Consider the following 25,659-nt stretch of genomic DNA (forward strand, 5'->3'; position numbering starts at 1 on the left):
GGCTCCAACCTTACATCTGCATTTCTATAGAGCTGGTTTCTGCTTGGGGGAGGGAGAGTTGGGGCTATTAAGAAAAACTGGCATGCTTTTCTGCCTTTAAGATCCTTTGAGGAAATATAATATTCTGCCCTTTTAATATTTCCTTCTTGCGGGGGGCTGACTTCCCACAAATCCCCCCTTTGTGCCATAAGAGTGTGGATAACACACTTTTACTGGCACAAAATTAAAATTGTTCTGGTCAAGGAGACTTGATAGACAAGCTTTTAAAGCAGTGGTTCTCAACCTTTTTAATGCTGCAACCCCAACCAGTCGTAAGTCAACGACTACCCAACCAGTCGTAAGTCGAGGACTACCCAACCGGTCATAAGTCGAGGACTTTCCCTGCCTGGGAGCACCGCACATGCGTGGTGCCGCCCCCTGCGCCGGCCGAGGCGTAGCTGGCAAGCGGCAGAGACGACGCAGGCCAACCACCGGCTGAGCTACCAGCTGGCCCAACTCAAGGAGGTAAGGCACTCACCGGGCCCCATGCGCACCAGCAACCCTCCTTGTGCCCGCCGGCCTCCCACCTCCCACCCCTGGCCCTCTTTTACTTACATTTTTAGTAGTTGCTCAGCGGGGGGTGGGGGGGTGGAAGCTTCCAGACAGCTCACCTTCGCTGCAGACAACTTGCAGCACTGTTTGCAGAATGGGACTTTTGGCAGGCTCAGCAGGGCAGAGACAGCCTGGACAATTCCTATTGGCTTTTGAAAGCCAATAGAATTAGACTCTATTCAAGAGAGTCTATTCTATTGGCTTTCAAAAGCCAATAAAATAAAAGGGAGTAGCACAGCTAAGGAAAAGAGGGGGAAATGGCGGACTGCGTTGTTTGGTGACCCCCGTGAAATGGTCGTTTGACCCCAAATGGGGTCCCGACCCACAGGTTGAGAACCACTGTTTTAAACTGTTAATGCAAAGAGTAGAGGCAGCAGAAACAGATCCTTGCAGTGGCTCCCAAAAGGGGAGTTTCCAAAGGTCTAAAAGTCAGGGCAATAGTTTTGTTAAATGGAAAAGAAATTTATAGTTTCCAATATTTTCTGCCAATTATTTTCAAATGTTGGATGTCACTTTGAGCTTCCAGTTAGGTTTGCACATTCCCCAAAACTCCTTACAGCCATGTTTTGCCTCAATACATAACCACTGGCTGCCCATTTTCAAGGTTTGTTTCCTGCCTTAGCTCTTAGTTCAGTGCATCCAGGTTTGTGGTGTCCAATTGAGGTTAGCCAGTGTGCAAGCTAGTCTATTATTGTTTTTTTAAATTGCACATAGTGAACCCTAGGATTGACACTCTGATTCCACCAGTGCAACATATTAAGGGCTTAGGTTTGGAGATCTCTTTCCTGCTACCTCCTCAGTGAAGGCATATGAATTGCAAATTGCCTGAGGGGGCCAAATTCCCTCCCCCTTGGAATTTGCAGCAAGTTGTGCATGCAAAGCTTTGGTGCCACAAAGCAAAAATCAGTCTGGGGAGCTTTACTAAAGGTAGGTGAAAGGGATAGACTCAGTGTGGTTATGAATAGTTTGTGTGCGTGTGTGTGTATGCAGCTACTAATACAAAACAGGCAATACAAATATTCGGCACAAATTTTCCTCCCACCAGACAGAAATCCAAGGTGTTCAGGACTTGTTGTGCCAACTATTCCCAAATGCCATCCCTCGATAAATACATTCAACTGCTTAATTACAACACAAATGGGGCAAGAAAGAAAACCTTACAATGAGTTTCTGCCCTCCCCCCCCCCATAGTCTTCCCAGTTGTCTTCTGAGACTTCACGTGAGGGTCAATGGCTCCAGGACTCCTTCCTTCCTTTGCAGCTTTCACAGGCATCTGGGGGAATGGCAGGACTTGGGAAGCCTGATCCACTCTGGTTGCATGGTGGCTTTTAGTGGATGGCTGAATCAAACCCAATTCCATGGCTCAAATGAATGAAGGTTCTCCTCTGGGTCAATGTGGTCTGCTTCCAAAAGGTTGTGGGGGTCATCTATGCAGGGCTGAAAGTTATGAGAACAAGATCTCCTCCCTCCTTTCTGGTGGACTCTCCCAGGAGAGGCAGACAAAGGTATGGAAAAGAGAGGATAAGAAAAGGACAAGTAGAATTGGGCGGGGGATGAGGACAAAAGAGAGGCTGGATTCTGGTAAGAAAACAACAAAATGAAAGGTCTCACTTCTGAACTGAACATTTGCAACATATTAGAGAGGACTTAAGGACTTGCAACTTGAAAATGCTGGGCAGCTTGAAAACACTGAAAGCTCCACATAATTTTAAAAGCCTAATATTTTAAGGTGTTCAATTTAGAAGGGGCAGGAGTATCACTTTTAACATTTATTCTAAAATAGACCATATTAGTTTAGAGATTTAAAAATGTTTTTATGTTCTAGGATTAATTTCATAGTAGTTTCACTGATTAGTGATAGGATAAGGAAAGTACCTTAAGAAGAAGATAATTTCCCTACACAAGCAAACTTGAGCTCATGAATTGTTGTAGCTAGACATACCTCATATTTCAGGAAAAGGATAGACAGATAAAAATCATTTACAACACATACAGTAAATGCAAGAGTGAAACTTTTCCAGCAGATAAATTTAAAACATTCCCTCCTGGTAACTTTGAGCTGTTCTTAAGAGTACAGAGAAAGGGAAAACATGCCCAACGCATTTATTTTCACCCTGTTTGCTGTCCAAATGAAAAAGGTGAGAATATATAATTTGGTGGCTTATTTTAAGCAGAATTTCTAGCAGAATTTTAAAATTATTTTCTCTTTGGATTAGAAACAATTAACAGTTAACCTTTATCCCCCACACAAAGACTTTGACACACATATACACACACTATTTCTATATTTTAATTTCCTTTTAAGTACCTTTATTTAACCAAATTGGTTTCCCAGCAAAGCCCTGAGCAAAACCCATTCTTCACAAATTTATCTTGCTTGCTTCCTTTTCATACAGGTTAGGACAGGTACTCACCTCTCATCCCACGCCTTGAGCAAATCTCTAACGGGTAATCTAGACTTGACCCTCGAACTACAGCTTCCCATGTTCCCTTTATGATATGGGATTCAAATTGGCTTAATCAGTTTCTAGTGGCACTTGCCAGCCACACTTAGAGACATTATCCCTGTTGCCCCACCATCAGTTTGCGGGCACACACACACACAAAAAAGATGCCCAGGAGGACTCTGGTTCCCTTACAGAGTACGGGATCCTCCTAAAAGGGAACTTCCCACCATCACTTTTCAGACCAAAAAGGGGCCTGGGGAAGACCTGCCACCCTCGGCTCAGACAGGTATGGGAGCCTCCTTCTTCTTCATCCGCTGTCAGTTTTCAGACTCAGGAGGAGTCTAGGAAAACCTCTGCTTTGTGCAGTAGTATGGGCCCTCCTGCAGATGGGCTTTGTTTACAAGGCCTTACCAGATGGTTGCCCAAATCCAATTCTCTCATTCACTCATTCCATTCCATTTTCACACAGCCTCTCCCTTTTCCCTAACAAAAGGTCTTGCATTCTGGCCAAACCCCCATGCTTTCCAGGGTCTGCCACGTGAACAGATCCTTTCTGTGGTTAGGAAAGGCCAGAGGGAACAATATTCAACTGTGATTGGGGAAAGGGTCTTCTCACTCACACAGAGAGACATACACACATTTCTCTCACTCCCCTGGGCTTTAAAATTAAAATTTAGAGGTATCCACCTTCTTTCCAAAGCAGCCCTTAAGCTCAAACCCAAAACACCCTTTACTACCCTGGCTCCACATGGGCAGGGCCTGGGAAACCAATTCACCGACACAAGGGGTCTGCTGCCGGCAAGATGGGGCTTACCAGTCTCAGTGTCAGAATCCAATTATATTTCATCTTTAGTTATCAAATATAGAAAACCCCAATTCTGCCTTCTCTGGATTCTGCCATAAGAGGGAGAGAAGGGGGAGAACAAAGGGGCTTTATGGCCCTCACTTCCTTCAGTATATTTCTAAGGAACTGAATGTGTGTATTGCAACTTCAAAAAGTTTGAATGGGGTTAGCACCAAAAGGTCTTATCATAACAAAGGAGGCTATTTACTTTTCATGTAGTTTATCTGAAGTCTCCATCCAGACAGAAGAAAGGAAAAAGGGGTGGGATTGTGATGCCTGAAACTGTCACTGGAAGAGGGGGGGTGATTGGGTGGGACTACTGGGAAACCCCTTAAAACCTCGAATGGGAGAGCTTGAACCCCAAGTCCTGTCTAGAACGCCTGCAACCATTTTCTCTTAATAAAGGATCCCTGTTGGAAGAATTATTCCAAGAGTTCTGTCTTCTTAAGATGCAAAGAGGGGTGGGTCCTTACATTAGGCAGGACTTGCAAAATTAATCCACCTGGATTTTGCCAGGGGATTTTGCAAAAATTTACCATGTCAGACAATGGAGCAAGAGAGGGGGAAAACTCCCTGGAAAGAGAGCCGCTGACCAAATTGGAACATTGTCAGATGTTGGGATCCAAGAGGTCGGATTCCTCAGGAGAAGAAGTGGTGGAGACACGGGACCACAAGCCTCGCTGGTCAATGGGCGTTGGAAAGAAAAGTGAGTGGGGAAAGGAATCAAGAAAGGTGACCTTGAGACGGGGGACCACGCAACCAGAATGGAAGCAGGAGATGGAGAAGTCCCTGCATGTGAAGAGGGAGAAAGCTGGGCACCGTACTCAGACTGGATCCTAGAGAAAGCTATTGACCTGATGAAGAGAACTCTCAGCTCCCTAAGAGAGGAGAATCCTGAGCCCTACGGCCGCCCCAGCTCCTGAAGCTGCAAAGGGAGAGACACCGAGGGGGACCTGGAACCTGCAACCCCGGGGACATCTAGTGATCCAGTAGTCCCCACCCCCTACCGGACCACAGATGGCAATCTGGACGGAAGACACTACCACCAACAACAGAGGTACCAATCCATTCGAAGACGTCCACCGTTGGAGGTGAAATTCAAAGGGGAGCCAACACGCTTGGGGTTTTTTCTAACCCAAGTCCTCAGCTACATGGAGGAATACGGGCAGGACATTCCCAGCGACAAAGCCCGCATCTGGATCGTGCAATCTGCTTGGATGGACCGGCTGCAGATTGGGTGGTGAACTTGCATGACTCCAATGCCCCAGAACTCAGTAACTTCAACCGTTTCATGTCCTCTTTGAGAAGACGATTTGAAGCCCCCTGGCTGATCGCAAAGCCCATGAAAGGATAAAAATGATGAGGCAAAGCAAATGCCCGGTGGCTGAATATACACAAGAATTCTGGGACATTGCCAGCAAACTGAATTGGCCAGGAGACATGCTCCTTAGCCATTTCAAAGACGGACTAAATTATGATCTATATGACGCTTGCCTGCCCCGAGGGGACCCACACCAACTTGAGGAATGGTACATCTTGGCAGAGGAAGCAGAGATCGACATATTGAAGAGGCACCGCCGAGGAAAACAATGGAGCCACCCCCCGCCTGATCTAACACACGAACCGGTGAAATCATGGGCTACAGCCAATAAGCAAATGGGGTGTTTCAAGTGTGGAAAAGAAGGGCATCGAGCTGTAGAATGCCGCTCCAAAGCCCCCCAGCACAACCCAGACAGATCCCCAATCAACAAATCCGGAAAGTCTTCAGCTAAGCCAAAAGAAACGGCCATGAGAATGATGGAAATTGCAGAACCCCCCACTTCTGCTCACCAAGGGGAAAGAACTCCAGCCTACACCACAGGGCCGGTGGATACCTCAGATGACAGCTCGGAGGGCGAACCCCTGGTAAGTGGACACATCACACCCATCCTCAAGACAGTGACTATATTAATCCCCCCCATGCCCGAAGCTGTGAAGGTGAAAGCCTTAATAGACTCTGGCTGCACCCGCTGCCTCATTAGCCCAACACTAGTGGGGAATCTGGGCATCCCATCCAGGAGACTGGAACAACCAATCTCATTTGGCCAGTTAGATGGATCCATAGCAGGGGGGGTGCCAGCTACCCTAGCCACTCTACCAATACACCTCTCCCTGGGCAAACATGAAGAGGACATAACGTTTGTGGTGACCCCAGGTATGGAATGCCCAATGATTCTAGGGATGGAATGGTTGAAAAAATGGAACCCCTGGGTAAATTGGAGGATGACAGAAATCAAATTCCCGAAGGGGGACCCTATGGACTTAAAATCCCAAGGGGGGCTACCAGAATCAAGAATAGAAAAAGCATCCATAGGAGAGGAAAAAAGATTAACAGAAATACCAGAGGAATATAGAGACCTTGCTGAAGTTTTCAGTGAGGAGAGGGCAAATGAGCTCCCCCCCCCACCGACCCACAGACTGTACCATTGAATTCAAGCCTGGGGCAAAACTCCCAAAGCCCAGATTATACTCCATGAGCCCAAATGAGAAGGAGGAAATGGAAAGATTCATTTAAAAAAACCTAGAGCCAGCCAACCCTAAAGTGGCTGCCCCGATCCTTTTTAGAGAGAAGAAGGACGGCTCTTTACGCTTATGCATGGATTATAGGGCCCTGAATACAATCAGTGAAAGCAACCTATACCCTCTGCCCCTCATGAAAGACATGCTGTCACACCTATCGAAAGGGAAATTTTTTTCTAAACTAGACCTAAGAGAAGCTTACTATTGCATGAGAATCAAGGAAGGGGACGAATGGAAGACTGCATTTAACTGCCCCATGGGGTGCTATCAATTCAAAGTCTTGCCATTTGGATTACAAGGGGGCCTCGCAGTCTTTATGCAATTAATCACTGACGTTCTAAGGGAGCACCTGTTTAAGGGGATCCTGGTTTACTTGGACGACATTCTTATCTTCACCGAAACAAAAGAGGAACATGTCAACCTTGTCAGAGCGGTTTTAAAGAAGCTGCGAGCCGCCCACCTATATGCCAAACTCTCAAAATGCGAATTCCACCAGAAAAGGATAGACTACCTAGGTTATCGCATATCCCCCCAGGGCATTGAAATGGACCCAGAGAAGGTCAAAGCAGTATTAGATTGGGCACCACCCCGCACAAGAAAGCAACTACAAAGTTTCCTGGGCTTTGCAAACTTTTACCGCCAATTCATCCCCTCATTTGCCCAGATAGCCTTGCCCCTCACTAACTTACTAAAAACGAAGGGAGCATCCTCAGTAAAACCTAGCCAGCCACTAACATGGACAATGGAGTGCCAAGCAGCATTTGAGAGACTAAAGAGACTTTTTTCTGCCGAATCAGTACTAAGGCACCCAGACATGGACAAGCCCTTCGTAATACAGGTAGATGCAAGTGATGTGGCAGTGGGGGCTGTTCTATTACAAGAAAACAATGAAGGGGTATTGCAACCCTGTGCATATACATCCAAGAAACTCACGGAAACAGAACAGCGCTGGCCCGTATGGGAGAAGGAGGCTTATGGGATACGTTGGGCATTACTCACGTGGCAACAGTTCCTGGAAGGCAACAAAATTCCCTTCCAGGTGTGGACTGATCACAAAAATTTGGAAGCCCTGAAAACGTCCAGAAAACTCAATCCCAAACAAGCCTGCTGGTCCCAGCATTTTCACCAGTTCCAATTTAAGCTCAAACATTTACCAGGGAGAAAGAACTTCCTTGTATCTCGCATGCCTCAATATAACAGCGCACAAACCACAGACTCTAAACCAATAATGGCAGAGTCACAACTGGCAGCACCAGTAACCACAAGAACCCAAGCCAAATTAAAACCACAACTGGACAGCCAAACTGGAATTGAATTCAGAAAAAATTGGAAACAGATGGATGGTTCCAGAAAAACAAAAATGTGTGCACAATGAGAGACGGGTTGCCTTGTGTAGGGGAAAAATTGTATATACCAACAACTCAAAGAGTCACTTTCATGCAGCTTTGCCATGACACAAAATCAGCAGGGCATTTTGGATTTGTAAAAACTTTACATTTAATTAAACGGCAATTTTGGTGGCCATCCATAAAAAAGGACATCGAAAGTTATATAGCCAGTTTTCCAAAATGTGCCACGGCAAAGAGGTTGCAAGGGAAATTGCCAGGACTATTGCAAACAGTGGCAAGTCCCTCAGTCCCCTGGAGAGAAATAGCCATGGATTTTATAGTGGAATTGCCAGAAAGCAATGGGAATACTGTGGTCTGGACGGTCACAGACTTGTTTTCCAAACAGGTGCATTTTATCCCTTGCCAAAAGATTCCCACTGCAAAAGCCTTAGCAAAACTTTTCATCCAACACATTTACAGATTGCATGGGGCACCCCAATGCATCATCTCTGACAGGGGGGTGCAATTTACGTCTGCATTTTGGAAGGAATTTTTATCCCTCTTAGGAACCACTCAGGGACTGACATCTAGCCACCACCCTCAAGGAAATGGGGGGGCTGAAAAAATGAACTCCGTACTTAAGCAATATTTAAGATGTTTTCTTAGTTTCCAGCAGACCGAGTGGGCGGACTTACTCCCCTTTGCAGAAGTTGCCTACAATAATGCAGTCCACTCCAGCACAGGTTACACTCCTTTTCAGATAGCCACCGGTCAAAGTTTCAACCCCATGCCAGAGTTAACCCTAAACGAACCAACGATCCCTTCACTAAAAGAATGGATGGAAAAGCTACAAAACACCTGGCCAATAGTTAGAAAAGCACTAGATGAAGCTAGGCAGGCATAGAAAGCACAAGCCGATAAAAAAAGGGTTGAGCCTACACCATTCATTATAGGAGAAATGGTGTACTTATCTACAAAATACCTAAAGTATTTTGTAGATAAGTGGGGTGGGTCCTTACACTCAGTCCATTGGAGAAGCTAGCTTGGGGTCCCTTTGTGGTTGCCAAATTGTTTTTATTATTATTATTATTAACCAACAAGACAAAACAGAACAAAGCAAAACATAACACACATACACACAATATATATATACTCCTCCCTTTTTTTACAGCAATTACGTAATGGTAATCTAATATTTACATTTCCCCTTATTCTTCTTTAAATATTTGTCCTTATAGCCCCATTATTTCTTATTCACATTTTTCTTCCTTCATGTTCTACTTCTTACTAAGAATAATTCATATTATTATTATTATACATTATTGTACACATATTTTCACTTTTGACCTTTCCATATTTATTCTCCTCTATTATTTCTAGTCTCCAACCAGACATACACCTTGTTCCATACTATATAATACTTTGTGTCTTCCTTTTCTTTTATCTCTTTTGTTAATTTGTCCATTTCAGCACAGTCCAGGATTTTTCTTATTACTTCTTCCTCTGATGGTATATTCTCATTTTTCCAGCACTGTGCATATGCTATTCTTGCCGCCGTTATTATATGTAAAATTAAGTACCATATTTCTTTACTATATTTTCTATTTAAAATACCCAACAAAAAGATCTCTGGTTTCCAGTCTACAGGTTGGTCTATTATTTCTTGGATCCATTTTCTTATAGTATTTTTTTTGTAACTGGGCATGTCCACCATAGATGATAATATGTTCCATGTACTTTTTTACATTTCCAACATGTTGGCGAATTATTCTGGAACATCTTAGCAAGCTTTGCAGGTGGAAGATGCCATCTGTAAAACATTTTCAACTGGTTTTCTTTGAATGCCGCCGACATAGTCAATTTTATATTTATTTCCCATATTTTTCCCATTTCTCTAACTCTATATTAGATCCGAAATTTTTTGCCCATCTAATCATTGTGTCTTTGACAACCTCTTCTTCCATTTTATATCTCAATAGGTATTTGTATAAATTGCTAATTAATTTTATTTCTGTTCCATGTATAATTTTATCCAATTCTTGTGGCTCTTTTTGGATTTCATATAATTTTTTGTCCTCTGTATATTTAGATTGAATTTGTGTAAATGTCCATCAATCAATCTCTCTGCCAATGTCTTGTTCCAATTCTTGTTTTGTTTTCAAATTTCCCTGTTCATTTACTAATTCCTTGTATCTAATTATCTTATTTATATCCAATAGGTTTGGGTATTTCAGAGCTTCTGTTGGGGATAACCACATTGGAATTTTTGTATAATGTTTTTGTTTTATTTTTTCCCAAGTCTGTAGCAATGCATTCCTTACTATGTGTCTTTAAAAATATCTGTGTATTTTATTTTTTTGATCCCATTGGAATGCATGCCACCCTGCTTGCAAATCATGTCCTTCTATTGTTAAGACTCTAGTATTTTTCAAATCCATCCAATCTTTTAGCCAAGTTAAGCTTGATGCTTGGTAGTATATTTCCCACTCTGGTAACGCCAATCCCCCTTTATCTTTCGTGTCTTGCAAGAGTTTTAATTTAATCCTGGGTTTTTTCCTTTGCCATATAAATTTAGTGATCAATTTATTTAATTCTTGAAAGAATGTTTTCCCTAATTTTATTGGAATAGCCTGGAACAGAAATAATATTTTTGGCAATACATTCATTTTGACCATAGCAGTCCTCCTTAAAAATGAAATTTGCAAATTTTCCCAATTTTCTAAATCTTTTGTTATCTGGTGTAGTATTTTATCATAATTGTCCTCCTTAATCGAGGAGCATTTCGCTGTAAGCCAGATCCCTAAGTATTTTATTTTCTTGGTTATACTAACCTTTGTTTTATCTTCCAATTCCCTTTCTTGTGCCTTTGTTATTAATTTGGATTTATTCCTATTAATCTTAAGTCCGGCTACCTCACCAAATTCTTCTATTTTTTGAATCAATTTAAAGCCGGTTTCTAATGGATCTTCCAAAATAAATACCAAGTCATCAGCAGAGGCCTGGACCTTATATTCTTCTTTTTTAATTTTTAAACCCTTTATTTCTTGGTCCTCTCTGATTTTTGTAAGAAGTATTTCTAGTGATAAAATAAATAGAAGAGGAGAAAGTGGGCATCCTTGTCTTACTCCTTTGGTTACATCAATTTTTTCTGTCAGTTCCTCATTTATAATTACCCTGATTGTTTAGTATATATTTTCTCAACCATCTTTCCAAATTTTGTCCCAAAATGCATATAGTACAATTGTGTTATAATAAAATTCCAATTCAAATTATCAAATGCCTTCTGGGCATCAAGAAAAACCAGCGTAGATTGTCTTTCAGGATGAACTTCGTAAAATTCTAACGTATTCAGTATTATCCTCGTGTTATTTTTTATTTGTCGTCCTGGTAAAAATCCATTTTGATCTGGGTGAATATAATTATTCAAAATTTTCTTTATCCTTTCTGCTATTATTGTTGTAAATGTCTTATAATCTGTATTCAGTAAAGAAATCGGTCTATAATTTTGAATTTGTTGTAGGTCTGAGTCTTCGTTAGGAATGAGGGTGATGATTGCTTCAGTCCAAGTTGTCGGTATCTTCGCCTCTTCCAACACCTCATTGTAAATCTCCAACATTATCCATTATAGTGACTCTTGTGTATTTTTATAAAACTCGACCGGAATTCCATCTGGGCCTGGTGATTTGTTGTTGTTTTTTTTCAATGGTATTTCCAATTCTATTGCAGTTATTGGTCTATTCAACATTTCCTTTTGTTCTTCAGTAATTTTACGAATAGAACGTATATTGTTTGTCTGATCTGTGTGTCTCTCTCCATATATCCTGAAGATTGAGTTCTGTTACCATGTCAAAGAATGATTTTGGTAATATATTTTTCTTCTTTTTATTCTTTTTACTACTCTTATTTGGTAGTTGCCAAATTGTTGAAGGAAAAGTCTTCATCAGTGTTCAGTCCAAGCCAAGAATAAGCAACATGGCTACTGCTTTAGAAAGAAGTTTGTAGTTTATTGAAGAGGAGAGATAGTCCAAAAGATGGCTCTGGAAGAAAAGAGAGACCACATGTAGTAGGGAGTGGGTTTTATACCCTCTTGGGCTTTTGTTTGGAGTTGTTTCCTATTCCTGTTTGAGGCTTTGTATTTCCTGTGTCATGTACTTTGACCTGAGTCTGAGTGTGCCCCTTTGGCATCTGTGGGTTAATCCTATTATATCCTGTCCTAGAGTTTGGGTGGGGTATGTAGATTTTAGGTGTCTTTGTCTTCCTAAGCTTCTAGCTGGAGGGCTCCAACCTTACTGAATGGATTATTTACTTCTGCATTTCTACAGAACTGGTTTCTGCTTGGGGGAGGAAGACTTGGGGCTATTACGAAAAACTGGGCATGTTTTTCTGCCTCTTTAAGATCCTTTGAGGAATCATATTTCATCTTTAATTATCTAATATAGAAACTCCCAATTCTGCCTTCTTTGGATTCTGCCATAAGAGGGAGAGAAGGGGGAGAACAAAGGGGCTTTATGGCCCTCACTTCCTTCAGTACACTTCAAAGAGCTGAATGCTGAATGTGTGTTTATTGTAACATCAAAGCGTTAGCACTAGAGGACCTTATCATAACAAAGCAGGGTATTTGCCTTTCATGTAGTTACCTGAAGTCTCCATCCAGACGGAAGAAAGAAGAAAGGGGGTGGAATTGTGATACTTGAAACTATCACTGGAAGGGGGGTTGATTGGGTGGGACTACTGGGGAACCCCTTAAAACCTTGAATGGGAGAGCTTGAACCCCAAGTCCTGTCTAGCATGCCTGCAACCATTTTCTCTTAATAAAGGATTCCTGTTGGAAGAATTATTCCAAGAGTTCTGTCTTCTTAAGATGCAAAGTGGGGTGGGTCCTTACAATTCTGCCCTTTTAATATTTCTTTCTTGGGGGGGGGCTGACTTCCCACACAACAATAAGGCTTTTCTTTTTAACTAATCCAGTACTTTGCTCTTATCTCTTTCCAAATGTCTATGAATTTCCCAAATCACTCCATATGCATTTGGAACCATCTAAATAGTCCTGATCCTGTTGAGTTTCTAAGACCAGATAAGTCCAGCAGATGCTGCCAGAAGTGGTTTACAAAACCTGATATGCTTTAGCATATCATATAATTTTTTTTGAATAAAATACAGCTGAAAGGGACTTTGGAGTCTTGAGTCCAGCCCCCCACTTAAGCAGGAGAATGTATACCATCTCAGACAAGAAGACAGTCTCTTCTTAAAAACCTCCATTGATGAAGCACCCACGATTTCTAAGACAAGCTGTTCCACTGGTTAATAGTCCTCACTGTTAGGAAGTTTCTCCTTAATTCCAGGTTGCTTCTCTCTTTGATCAGTTTCCAACCATTGTTTCTTGTCCTACCTTCTGGTGCTTTGGAGAATAATTTGACCCCCTTTTCTTTTGGCAGCCTCTCAAATACTGGAATACTGCTGTCATGTCACTCATTTCTTCTTTTCTTTAGACTAGCCAAACCCAAGTCCTGCAGACGTTTTATATCCATCTTCTTTAAAATTAAATGGAAACTGTCATTAGATCTTGTATTTCTTAACACATTTGTTTGAAGGCCCAAATTTTTTTAAATAACATTGTATTATTACTCAAAAGAGCCATAAATAAAGGACAGTTATTTCCAATTTCTAATGATGTTTATTCAAATAGAATCCAAGTATTTGTATAAGTTTATATGTAAAGAATAAAGCAGAACAAAATACAAATGGTGTTTAAAACTATCAATACAATCCAATATTCTGAAAAATAATTTCAGTGTCAGTATCTACCAACATTCAATTTATTACATAGAAAATGAAAATAACTAGCTTTTACTTGGAAAAAGATACAAAAATAAAAAGTCAGCAGTGTAAAGTTCAAGCTGGTCTCATTCTTGTATTCCCCTATACTATTTTCAGTAGTTCAATTCAAAGTATAGCTTATATTAACAGTGTCTTATGACTGTAGGGATACTCATCAGCTCTCAAGCAACAGGTGTGGCTTTAGAAGAGACTAGGTGAGTCTTAGTAATAGTTGGTTTATGAGATAACCATAGAAGCCTATTATAGTTGGTTAGTAGATTACTATTGGAGCCTGCTTCCTAAGCTGTATAATAGTTTCCTGCATACAGTGCTGTTTGGAAGTAGCAACAGAATTGTGACAATTCTGTGAAGTACCAGCTTTTACTCAATTTCTGTTTGTGTCAATTCTGGCTGGGATGTTTCTGAATCTGCAAATGAAAATGAGAAGAAAGTTAGGAATCTCAGCAAGACACAGTATTTCTGATTTACAAAAGAAAAAAAGTATATAGGGGAGGGAGGGGAAACAGAAGGGCTTCACTATTTTATAATGAATAATAAAAACTAGGATATCACTTCTTTAAACAAGACAATGACTGCCAATTTTTGTTTTACTTGGCAATATTGAAAATTATAAATAATATTAAATTTAACTTGCCAGGAGTTCTTGAAATATTATATAAAATATTGCACATGAAAAGATTTTGAATAACTATGATTCAATACAAATTAAACATATTAATTTCATTCCCAAAATATTCAAAGTGCTTTTACAAAATATGTAGGATTTTAGAACAGATTAAACTTGGAATGTCATGGACATATGAAATGTAAAAGTACTTACTACAATTCATTTACTATTTACTACTGGAAAACATATAAACTAATATCAGCTGAAAGACTGAGCTTTTTAAAAAGTAGATGCAGATATATTTTTCTGCATATTAAATCTATCAATAACTACCTGACATAACTGACCCTTCTGGCAACTACTGCTGTTAGTAGTATAGTCAATGGCACCTAGCATTAAAATATCCTCAGATCCATCCATTAATAAAAGATGGATTATGAATATATTTGAAGTTTAGATTATGTGGGAGACAAAAATCAAGAAACCAAGCAATCCCAGTTTTGAAATATTGATTACACTATATGACATATGGGAAAACTTTTATTTAAAGTTATTACAGAACATGGGGGCTTTCTAGACAAAATTTTGATTTCAGATATTTATTTTAAATTAAACTTTAAGCAACTGCAGATATGGCCCTGTAATCTCAAGAGATTATCTTTTTCCATTTTTAGTGCATCATTTAATATTAACCATGAGTGTTTTATAGCTCATGCCACAACCACACCAAATTTTAAGAGGGCCACTAATAGGTACAATACTTCTCTAAACTGGTTTACAACTCTGAAATGCTTTTCCTTGACAGAATAATCAACATTGCTTTTAAGTATTTTTTGCTTGTAAAATATGATGGTTTGGGCTACTTTAAATGCCTGTGAAAATGGAAATTATTTTTGGAAATGTTCAGCTATATTTTTCAGAAAGAAGATATTGTTAGGTTATTTTCTTTTTATCATGTTTTGATGTATTATTGTGCCTGTCAAGACATCTAACAATAGAATATAAATTAATTATTTACATAAATAAATGTCTTAATGAGAAAAACATTTAAAGCATCTAGGTGAATTTTCTAATTAACTTTCTAATATTATGAACATATGACATTTCTCGGACTTAGTTTTCTTTCTTTTTTTAAAAAAGTTTTTATTTTTCATTTATCAATTACATAAACAAAAAAGAAAAAATTTCACATTTGACAAAATAAAATAAATACACCTAGATGTTGCTTGCCCACTCCCCCAAACTGCATCCGCCCTAACACTCTCCCTTACTTCCCTCCTCTTTCTCACCTCCCCTCACCTCTCTCTCCCCTCCCCCTCTCCTCTCACCGTCCTACTTCCTCCCTAACCTTTCTCCTCCACTCTCATCCCTCTTCGGATACAGTGCTGGGGAAATGCCCAAGCAACATCTCTCTCATAAGTTGTCCCATCTATTATCTTACTTTAATCCTATTGTCTAACCTACTTTCCCACCCACCCCCAACCCCCCCTCCCCCCACTTCCCAGAGCTTGGCACAGGGTTTTCAAACATATTGAACAAAATCTACTTAACTTTAACTAATACAAACTGAATCTAACTAAACCTATCCAACTATACAAATAACAAAATCAATAACTTACTTTAATTCAGATACGAAACAAATTTAAACAACAAATTCAAACAAATTAAAAAATTTAAACCAAAAATTATTCATAATCAACTATAAAAATCAAATACAAAGCAAATTAAACAATTCCAAATTTAAACCAAAAATTATTCATAATCAAAACAATACTTTTAATCATATCTACTCTAATCATAATTTATCCATTAAATCCCATATTTATTCTTCATATAATTTATCCACTTTCTCCACCCCGAGATGTATATTTCTTTTAAACAATATAAACTCCCAAATATTAAATCATTAAATTAAAACCTATCAAGTCTTCTCCCAAACAGAGATCATAATTTTAAATTTTTAAACTTTTTCCCCCTAAATAACAAAGATTTAACAAAACTCTTTATAATTCCCCCCCCCAAAAGCTAGCTAGCCGGCTGATGTCCAACTTTTCCTTCTATTGTCTAGTGCGTAGAAAATGGCGGAGAACCCTCCTTTATTTTACTTCTGAAAGCTGCACGAGTCATACTCAATTTCTTTAATGAATCTTCTGTTAAGGAGGACTGCTGCAAAAGTTCAGCCTGCATATCTTCTTCAATCGGCTGCTCTTCCAACTTTTCTTCTGATGTCTCAGCTGTGGGTAATGAAGAGCCCGCCTTTATTTTGCTTCTGAAAGCTACATGAGTCATACTCAATTTCTTTAATGAATCTTCTGTCAAGAAAGATTGTTGCAGAGGTTTAACCTGTATATCTTCTTCAATCTGTTGCTCTTCCAACTTTTCTTCTAATATCTCAGCTGTGGGTAATGAAGAGCCCGCCTTCAAAACAAAAGTGTAAAAATCTTTCACTTTTGAAATTGTATCAAGTCTATAATGTATCCCTGCATAATTCACTGCTATTCCAACCGGTATTTCCCATCTGAACCGGACCTGTCGCCTCTTAAGCTCATCAGCCAGAAAAACAAAATGTTTTCTTACTTTAAGAATTCTTGAAGGTAATTCTTTCAAAAGTATAACATCCTGAGCTGCAATTTGAAATCTCTGCTTATAAAAGGCTTGTAAAATTTTGTTACGAAGTGATCTACTAGAAAAATAAATAACCACATCTTGTGGCAGATTCCTCTGCCTCGCAACCCTTGAATTAACCCTAAAAACTTTTTCCGTCTCGCTCAATATTTCTTCAGGCTCAGATTTCAAAATAAAAGCTATGTCCTTTATGACCACTTGTCTCAAATCCTCTTGAATGTTTTCCTGCATTCCCCTTATTCTTAAAGCAAACTCCATACTTCTGTATTGTAACATAGTAATTTCATCCTGAATTATTTCCACCTTATTTTCTCTTTTATCCACTTGATCTTCCAATTTTTCAGAACTTTCTACAGCAACATCAATACGCTGATCCAGACGTTCTATATGATCAACAAACTTCTGAAACACAGACACTATATTTTCTCTCAGTTTCCTAAATTTATTTTCAATAATTTCACCTATCTCTTTTTCAATCCGTCGTACACTATCTTCCAAAGCGTCCTGTAAGTCTTTAGATAAAACTGCTGGTAAAGCTGAAAAAAGTGGTGGAAATTTAGATTCGACTTGCTGGGCTATCTGCATTACCGAAGAGGAAATCGAGGCTTTAGAAACAAAAGCTCCGAGATGCTTTGAAGCCATCTTGTCACTTATATAAAAAAGAAAAAACTCTTTAAAATCTTATAAAACCTTCAACAGTTAGCAGAGAGAGAGAGAAAAAAAAGAGAGACAAAAGGAGGGGAAAAAAGACAAAAGCCCCCTATATTAAAAAAAAAAAAAAGAAAATTCTTATATCTTGTAAAAGCTGTTACACTGTTTCAAATTGAAGTTCCGGTCCTTTCACATCTCAGCACCATTTTTCACCCCTCTCAAATAAGAAGAAAGAGAAGATGAAATCTTTTCCAGAGTTAAAGTCTCAGAATAATCACCAATATAATCTCCCTGGTCAGCTCTGTCTGCTTTAAATTTTACTCACAAGTTCATTTTGAAAGCAGATGTGAAAGCAGCATCTAGCTTTGCTCTAAAAAAAAAATTAGAGCAAAGGCATCCTGGAATGTGGAGAACGCCTCAGACTCCGTGGGAGCTCTCACCCTCTGACCTCCAAAGAAAAAAAACTTTGGGGTCTCTCAGGGAGCTCTACCACTATCCGAGGGAAGCTCACCTCCTCCCCTTCGCCCGGGGATAGAGATTTCAAGCCGCGAGAAGGCTGTTGCTCGCTGTCTCAGCTGGCTTTGACACATTCCAGGGCGGACGGCTGAAAAAAGCCGCCATCAGCACCGCCGTCACCACCCTTCCTCCGGACTTAGTTTTCTTAAAATAATGTAAATACAGCCTTCACATACTTACTATTAAGTATTAAAGACCTATTTAGCCAGAAATTATTTCTTTTTTTTTTTTGTCCATCCATCTTTGCTAAAACAATCATACTGAATTCAGTGGGAAGTGTGCAGTCTTGCAATTTGAGGAGGCAGATATGAAAAAAGAGTTATTTTTAGGCACTTAGTTTAATTCTCCAAGGAAGAAGCTGGAACGTACAGGCAGTTCTTGACTTATGACCATAACTGAGCCCAACATTTCTGCTGTTAAGCAAGACAGTTAAGTGGTTTTGCCCCATTTTACAACCCTTCTTGCCACAGTTGTTTAGTGAATCATTAATTAGTAACACGGTTGTAAAATGAATCTGGCTTTACCATTGAATTTGCTTGTCAAAAGGTTGAGAAAGCTGATCTTATGTCCCTGGGACACAGCAACCTTCATAAATATGAACCAGTTGCCAAGCATCCAAATTTTGATCACCTGACCATGGGAATGCTGCAGTTGTAAGTATGAAAAACGGTCGTAAGTCACTTTTTTCACTGCTGTTGTAACTTCAAACAATCACTAAACAAACGATTATAAGCCAAAGACTACCCGTAGTTAAAAGAACAAGAGTTGTTCTGACATATAAGAGTTTAATATTTAAGTCTAATTTCCTTTCAAAAACATTCCGTTTTATTTCCAGTATATCATTAATTCATTGGATGCAGGGTTTTTAAATAATCATTTTAATCAGTAATTTCTTTTTCTTTTACAACAGAATACAAATACAGCCCATGGAGTTATTGTATAGGTCTATGTCTGTGCCATTCTTTACAGATACCTCATTAAAAAAAAAAGAATGAACTTCCCTATCATAAGAATTAAATTCTATTTTGAATGTGATGAATGTTACCTGAATTCAGATAGTTGGTTTAGAACCAATATAAGTTGTAGAAATTTCATTTTGCATGCTGCATAACTAACAGCTATTTTGCATTAAATTCATGCATTTTAAAAATTAGTCTGCAAAATCATTCAGGAAAAGTAAACAAGAGCCTTCATATATACTAACCTCCAATTTATTCTGTTTTGAACTGAAGCTATTATGTATAAAGTACATGCAAAATTACTATTTATTTATTTTTTGTCAATTCAAGGCCTAATTTTGTCAACAAGGCCCAATTATTTCCCATTATAAGAAGAAACTTTACTGAATATTCTTGTACTTTCAGAAATGCATTGAGGAGGAATGCATCATTCAATATTTGATTAACATTAAAAATATCTGTATTAACCATATGTCTAAAGGTACTTTTCCCAATTATTAAATTCTCTTCTAATAGAAAAAAAAACAGCAAAATAGAATTCTTATATTTGGCTAGATCAGAAATGCGCTGTTGGGATATGATCTTGGGTGGCATACATTCTGAGCTTGAAGAGTGACTTCTTAGGCTGGGCACCCATTTCAAGTCCAGATTGAGATTTAGATTTTCTTTTGTATGACAATGTATGTTTCCTAGCTTTCTGCCTCTTTTCTATTTTCTTCTGATACTCACTTGGAGGAAGGAGAGAATCTGCAAGAAATAATGGAAAAGGAATTCTTTACTTAAAATGCATTCTGAATATAAAGAGATGGGAAATCTATCATCCTCCAAAAGCTGTTGAATTGCAATCTTGTCCCATGGATAATAGAAATTCATCTGGAGGGCTATAGGTTCTGTTTCTAAGTTAGAATTCAGCCAATATGTTTTAACAATTGTCCAAAGTGCTTGCTTAAAACAAAGTGACTACAAAAGATGTTCAGATCTATATTAAACATTTAAATGGATATAAATTTGGTTCTATAAAAACAATTAAGATTACGCATTCAAAACTGTACTTTGCAAAACTTACAAAGGACTACTTAAGCATCTGTGCCTGAATTCACAAAACAATTATCTGTGTGTAGTAAATGTGTGTGCACATATAATAGACTTTATCCATAGTCACTCATTCCCTAGTCACTTTGATTATGCTATTATAATGCGTTCTACATGGGGCTGATTTTGAAGTGCATTTGGAAAGTACATCTGATTCAGAATACAATGGCTCAAGTAGTTATGGGCACTCCTTGTTGCACCATTGTAATACATTATTTTTGGAACTGTACTGATTATTGATTGTACATTAAATGTAATTCTAGATAGTGGTTACCACTGTCAAAGCCCTATATCAGGGGTGTCAAACTTGCAATGTCATGTAACGTGTCACGACATATCGTGACTTTTTTTTCCATTGCCAGCAATGGGGTGGGTGCAGTTTCACCATGATGCATCCGGCCCGCAGGCCGGCAGTTTGACACTCCTGGCCTATATGGTTCATGGCTTGGATATTTACAGAATTATCTTCTTCCAAAACATCTGTTCACCCAATATTGTCAAACAAGACAAACTCTCTCCATGCCCTTTGCTCAGATAATGCCATCTACAAATGCTACCATAGTATGCCTTCTCTATTGTTCATCCACTTGTTTGGAACAGCAGTCTTTCAGACCTTCAAATGGCCCATTCCCTGTTGGTGTTTAAAAAGGATCTTATTTGTCCCTAAAAAAAATGGACATAATTTCAGTGGTGAGGGTATATAAAGTATGGTCTACAATTATCCGTAGGGTCTTATACTGTGATTTTATGGCTTTAATTTGTTAACTATATCATATTTTGTTTTAATCTGAGATATGGAAAGGGAGCCAAATACTACTTCTTCTATGCAGTTGGAGTGGACTATAAACTGCATAAAATAAACCAACAAACAATTATGTGCAGACAACTGCAAGAGCTTTTCACAGAGTGTGACAGTTTTATTGCTTGTACAAAAGGTATTGGGCATGCACCAATATGCCTTATAAAATATCATCTTTAATGCTTTGCAAAATCTTAAAAGCTGCTACTTTTCTGAACATTTCTTCAGATATATTTAAATATTAATTATATTATAAAATGAATGTTCCACCAGAATATAATCTACAGATATATTATGCCATAATTTTAAATATTTTAAAGTAGAATAACTTTGATAATGGCAGTTGCCGCAAAATAATGCTAATGATTTCTTCTTTACAATGAAGATGTTCTGTTGTTTTTATAATCAGGATAGAACTGAATGCTTTACTCTTTGAAAGCATATTTCATTGAAAAGAATTGGACTTCCTTAAAAAACAGTTAATGGAATCACACTAAGTTTTAACTATAGATTGCTGAATAAGCGATAATTGACAGAATTTACACAAGGTAAACTGTAAACCATAATTCATATAAATAATGGCTGAGTTTATAAAATATTAATTTTTGAAAAAAGAAAATACAGCTGCCATATTGTGATGTGTGAATTCAAGTCTGATTAGTTACAGAATGTGAATAAATATACTTTATTTACTTATGACCCACAAATATTTAAAACAGGCTTGTAAATTAGAGCAGGGATTATTAAGCAAACTTTTAAGCATTAAAAATGATGTAGTATTTTAAAAATTTTTTTAACACATTACCATTAGGTTCGGTATTTTTTTTCTCCCACTGATCACGTTGCTGAAGCCATTCATCACCATAACCACTGCTAATCAGTTTGCTGAAGTTTATAGGTTCATTTTTTTTATGAGCAGGCCTTCATAGAAAATAAATAATTAAATGTTAAATTAAAACTAGGTCTAATAAATTTTTCATAGTAATAATTATGAGCAAACATTAATTGTATAAAAAGAAAAGAAAAATTGAATACCTATTTCCCTATTATGGATAACAATAAAAGTAAATAATTTGAGAAAACATTCCATTATTGAAGGCCCAATAATTAGCGGAACTGAAAAATAAAATGTCAAATTATTTCACAGAAGTTTTCCCAAGTAGGTAAATTCAGCAACAGAGGTATCATTATGTGTAAACATCTATTTTGTGGTTTGTATGTACATTTTCTTTGTAACATGCAGATTATTACACCTCATGTTTTACTTCTTTCCTTTAGTTGTTTAATTATCAGTTATTCTGTGAAATTTATTTCTAAAATTGTATCAAAAATTCTTCTAATCCAAAGATATGTAATTAGCAGTACAGTTCTTTGGACAAATGACAAAAAACAATACTTGTACACATCCTATTATTGTATATATTGTTGATTACACCATCCCTTTCAGTAGTGAAGGGGAAAAAAAACTGTTAGAAGTTCAAAGAACCCAGCTACAATTAACGTAAGTAAGGATAGTTCTTGACTTATCACCATGATGGAGCCTGCCCATTACGATCATAAGTTGTGACAGTTATAAAAGGATCATCATGTAACTGACCCAATTTTACAGACTTTTTTGTGGCAGTCATTAAGCAAATTACTATAGTTGTTAAGTGAACCCACGGTTGTTAAGCGAACTCACTTTGCTATGGGGCATTTTTGCTGAAAACCAAAAATAAATGCTGGCTTTCACCAAAAAGCCAGAAATTGCAGTCATGTAACTGCAGGACACTGCAAACAGCCATAAATGCAGATGGGTTGCCAAGTGCCTGCAATGTAAAAATGTGATCACACCTCTCCCAGCCATCATAAATTTGGAACTAGGCTGCAAGTGCCTTTTGGGGTGGGGCGTCCACTACAATGTCAGAGCTAAGTGACCAGTTGTAATCATGTGCACAGTCAAACTCCTCAAAATAGCAACAATCAGATTTTTATGTATATTGATTTTGTCATTTTTGTTTAACATAATTAATATCCACAAGTATCAAAAATAAACTAATGTACTCATGAAATGGATGTTTTAAATATTGTTTTAAAATATGCAATAGTGAAAAATTAGGGAAGCAAATTAAAGCATAGCAGGCATTAACATTTCATATCTGATCAATTATATATGCCCAGGGAATCCTCAGTTAATATTCTCTCATTCAGCAGCAAGTTAGTAGTAACAGAATCATACAGTTATAAATCTGAATCAGGAAGGCTGCAAGGGAATATTTATTTGCATCAACTCTGTGAAATTATTGTGAGGGCAAACTTACATCTGTAGTTTGAAAGCAGCAATAATTCATCTTTGATATTACCAATGTTACCAAGATTATTCTATCCTTGATAAGTGCTTGTGTGATTGCAGTTTTATTTTAGAATGTCTGGCTTTGCTCAGTGCAACACTTGTTTTGCAGTTGTCTTTTGTTTTACTCTTTTTAAATTTGGATACTATCCTATTTTAAGCTGACTAATAGTTTACATGGACAGATTACTTATCTAAAGTTTTTAGTCTGTACTCTTTAGGCTGAAATTAAGTGTCTGACTCAACCTGTGTGTTCTTTTGAGTTGCCTCACTATCAGCCCTCTCTATCACAAAGACCCTGCAGGAGAAGAGCAGTATGGACAACTATTGGATCTGGCAAAGTGAAACCTGTGGAACATAAACACAAAGCTTTTGATGTGTCTCTGCCTAATAGATACAGGACTCTTACTGAACTTAATGCCACTAAAGTGGCAGGTTCAGCTATTTGTGATGAAGATGATGACTCAACTGAGCATGGCACTGTGGTCTGTGAGGAAGATGTTTTGCATCATGGAAGGTATGAATCAGGTATTGCAAAGTCATGTGAGGTGAACAAGGAATCTAGAAAGAAGAAGCCACTTTCTGGTTGGTGACTCAGTAGTAAGAGGTGTCAATTTAGGAAAGGATGTAGAGGTTTTGAACAATGTGAGATGTTTGCCTGATCCTACTGACAGCAGAGAAAAGAGACACATTGTCAAAAATTCTAGTAAGGATTGTGATGTTGAAGTTGTTGTGCATCTTAGCACTAATAATTTATCCAAAAGATTTCCAAAACCTGTGGCGGGAACTTAGCAGGATAGGTTGTAGTCTTACTTTTTCAGAGGTATTGTCAAAATCCAGTTATATTTCATTTCTATCTATTTTCTCTGATATAAAACCAATTCTTACTCTCTCCTAGATTCTGTCATACTACTAAGGGGGAGGGGGTATGCATGGGGTTTTTATTATTTTCATTTCCTCTATTCACTACAAAGTAACCTTTTGTTGATTTGCTTCGGATCTGCTAACCATAACAATGTAGCCATTTGCCTTTCATCCTATGTTCCTCTGAATTTCTCCTCCTTTACTGGCCAGCCAGAGAAAGGGGGGGAGATGCAGCATCTGGCATCTGTTGAATGATTGAGCCAACAGAGCTGGATTGATATTATCTCTCCTGGAGTTGACACCTAGAAATCTGCCCACCTGGAAGAACTACGGGGTGGGGGGGCTGCTTAAGGATATTTTAAAACATCGAATTGTAAGGGAATCCCTCAGCTACTGTCTATCATGCCCGCTATCAGTTTCTTTTAATAAAAGTTCCTGTTGGAAGAGACTGTTTCCAAGAGTTCTGCTTTCTTAAGATGTGGATTGAAGTGGGTCCTTACATTAGACAGGATCTGCAGTAATAATCAACCTGGAAGGGAGAACCTTGCTGGGGGACTTTGCAAAAAATACAATGTCAGATGAAGAGACAGGGAAGGGAGAAACTCCCATGGAGAGGGAGCCTTCCCCCTGACCGAAAACTTGCCAGCTATCGGGATCTGAAATGTCATACTCCTCAGGAGAAGAGGTGGTGGAGACGCATAACCACAAACCTTGGTGGTCAATGGGCGTTGGAAAGAAAGGCAAGTGGGAAAAGAGATCAAGAAATTTGACCCTGAGATGGAGAAATCCCTGCACATGAGCGAAGAGGAAGGAAGTTGGGCATAGCATTCAAATTGGATCCTAGAGAAAGCTATCGACCTATGAAAAGAACCCTCAGCTCCCTAGGGGAGAATTCTGAGCCCCGCGGCCGCACCAGCACCTGGAGCTGCAGCTGGAGGGACACTGAGGGGGAATTGAAACCTGCAGTCCCAGGGACATCCAGTGACCCAGTAGTGACCACTTCAGCAGCCCCCACCCTCCGCTGACTCGCAGATGGTAATCCGGATGGAAGACAATACCACTGAGGACAAAGGCACCGATCCATTCAAAGACTCCCACCGCTGGACACAGAATTCAAAGGGGAGCCGACACGTTTGGGTTTTTCATAACCCAAGTCCTCAGCTACATGGAGGAATACGGGCGGCACATCCCTAGCGACGAAGCCCATATACATATCGTGCAATCTGCCATGGATGCGCCGGCCGCAGATTGGGTGGTGAATTTGCACGATTCAGATGCCCCAGAGTTCAACGACGTCAACCGGTTCATGTCCTCCCTGAGAAGGCGATTTGAGGACCCCCTGGCTGATTGCAAAACCCATGAAAGAATCAAAACAGTGAGGCAACGCAGACGAATATACGCAAGAATTCCGAATATATGCAAGAATTCCGGGCCATTGCTAGCAAACTGAACTGGCCAGAAGACATCCTCCTTAGCCATTTCAAAGACGGCCTAAATTACAACCTGTATGATGCTAACCTGCTCCAAGGGGATCCATACCAACTCAACGAGTGATACATCCTGGCAGAGGAAGCAGAGATCGACCTATTGAAGAGGCACTGCCGAGGAAA

The 25,659-nt window shown here is 38.9% G+C and overlaps 1 protein-coding gene across 7 annotated transcripts in view; it reads right to left on the reverse strand.

The window, feature by feature from the left end:
• Window positions 1-13,423: 13,423 nt before the first annotated feature.
• CUNH7orf57 (chromosome unknown C7orf57 homolog) overlaps window positions 13,424-25,659 on the reverse strand; it is a 265,259-nt gene continuing 253,023 nt past the window's right edge. For 4 of the 7 annotated variants that reach the window (XM_039332108.1, XM_039332107.1, XM_039332106.1 and 1 more), the window contains 3 exons: window positions 21,662-21,777; window positions 19,562-19,712; window positions 13,424-14,014 (listed from right to left, as the gene is read on the reverse strand). In XM_039332108.1, coding sequence (XP_039188042.1) covers window positions 13,972-14,014; window positions 19,562-19,712; window positions 21,662-21,777 — 310 coding nt within the window. In that variant the 3' untranslated portion in view covers window positions 13,424-13,971. The remainder of the gene's footprint in view (window positions 14,015-19,561; window positions 19,713-21,661; window positions 21,778-25,659) is intronic. The other 3 variants (XM_039332109.1, XM_039332110.1, XM_039332111.1) reach the window with 3 other exon arrangements.

This window comes from Crotalus tigris, unplaced genomic scaffold (genome assembly GCF_016545835.1).
Source record: "Crotalus tigris isolate CLP2741 ecotype Arizona unplaced genomic scaffold, ASM1654583v1 scf7180000024448.655566, whole genome shotgun sequence".
NCBI lineage: Eukaryota > Metazoa > Chordata > Lepidosauria > Squamata > Viperidae > Crotalus > Crotalus tigris.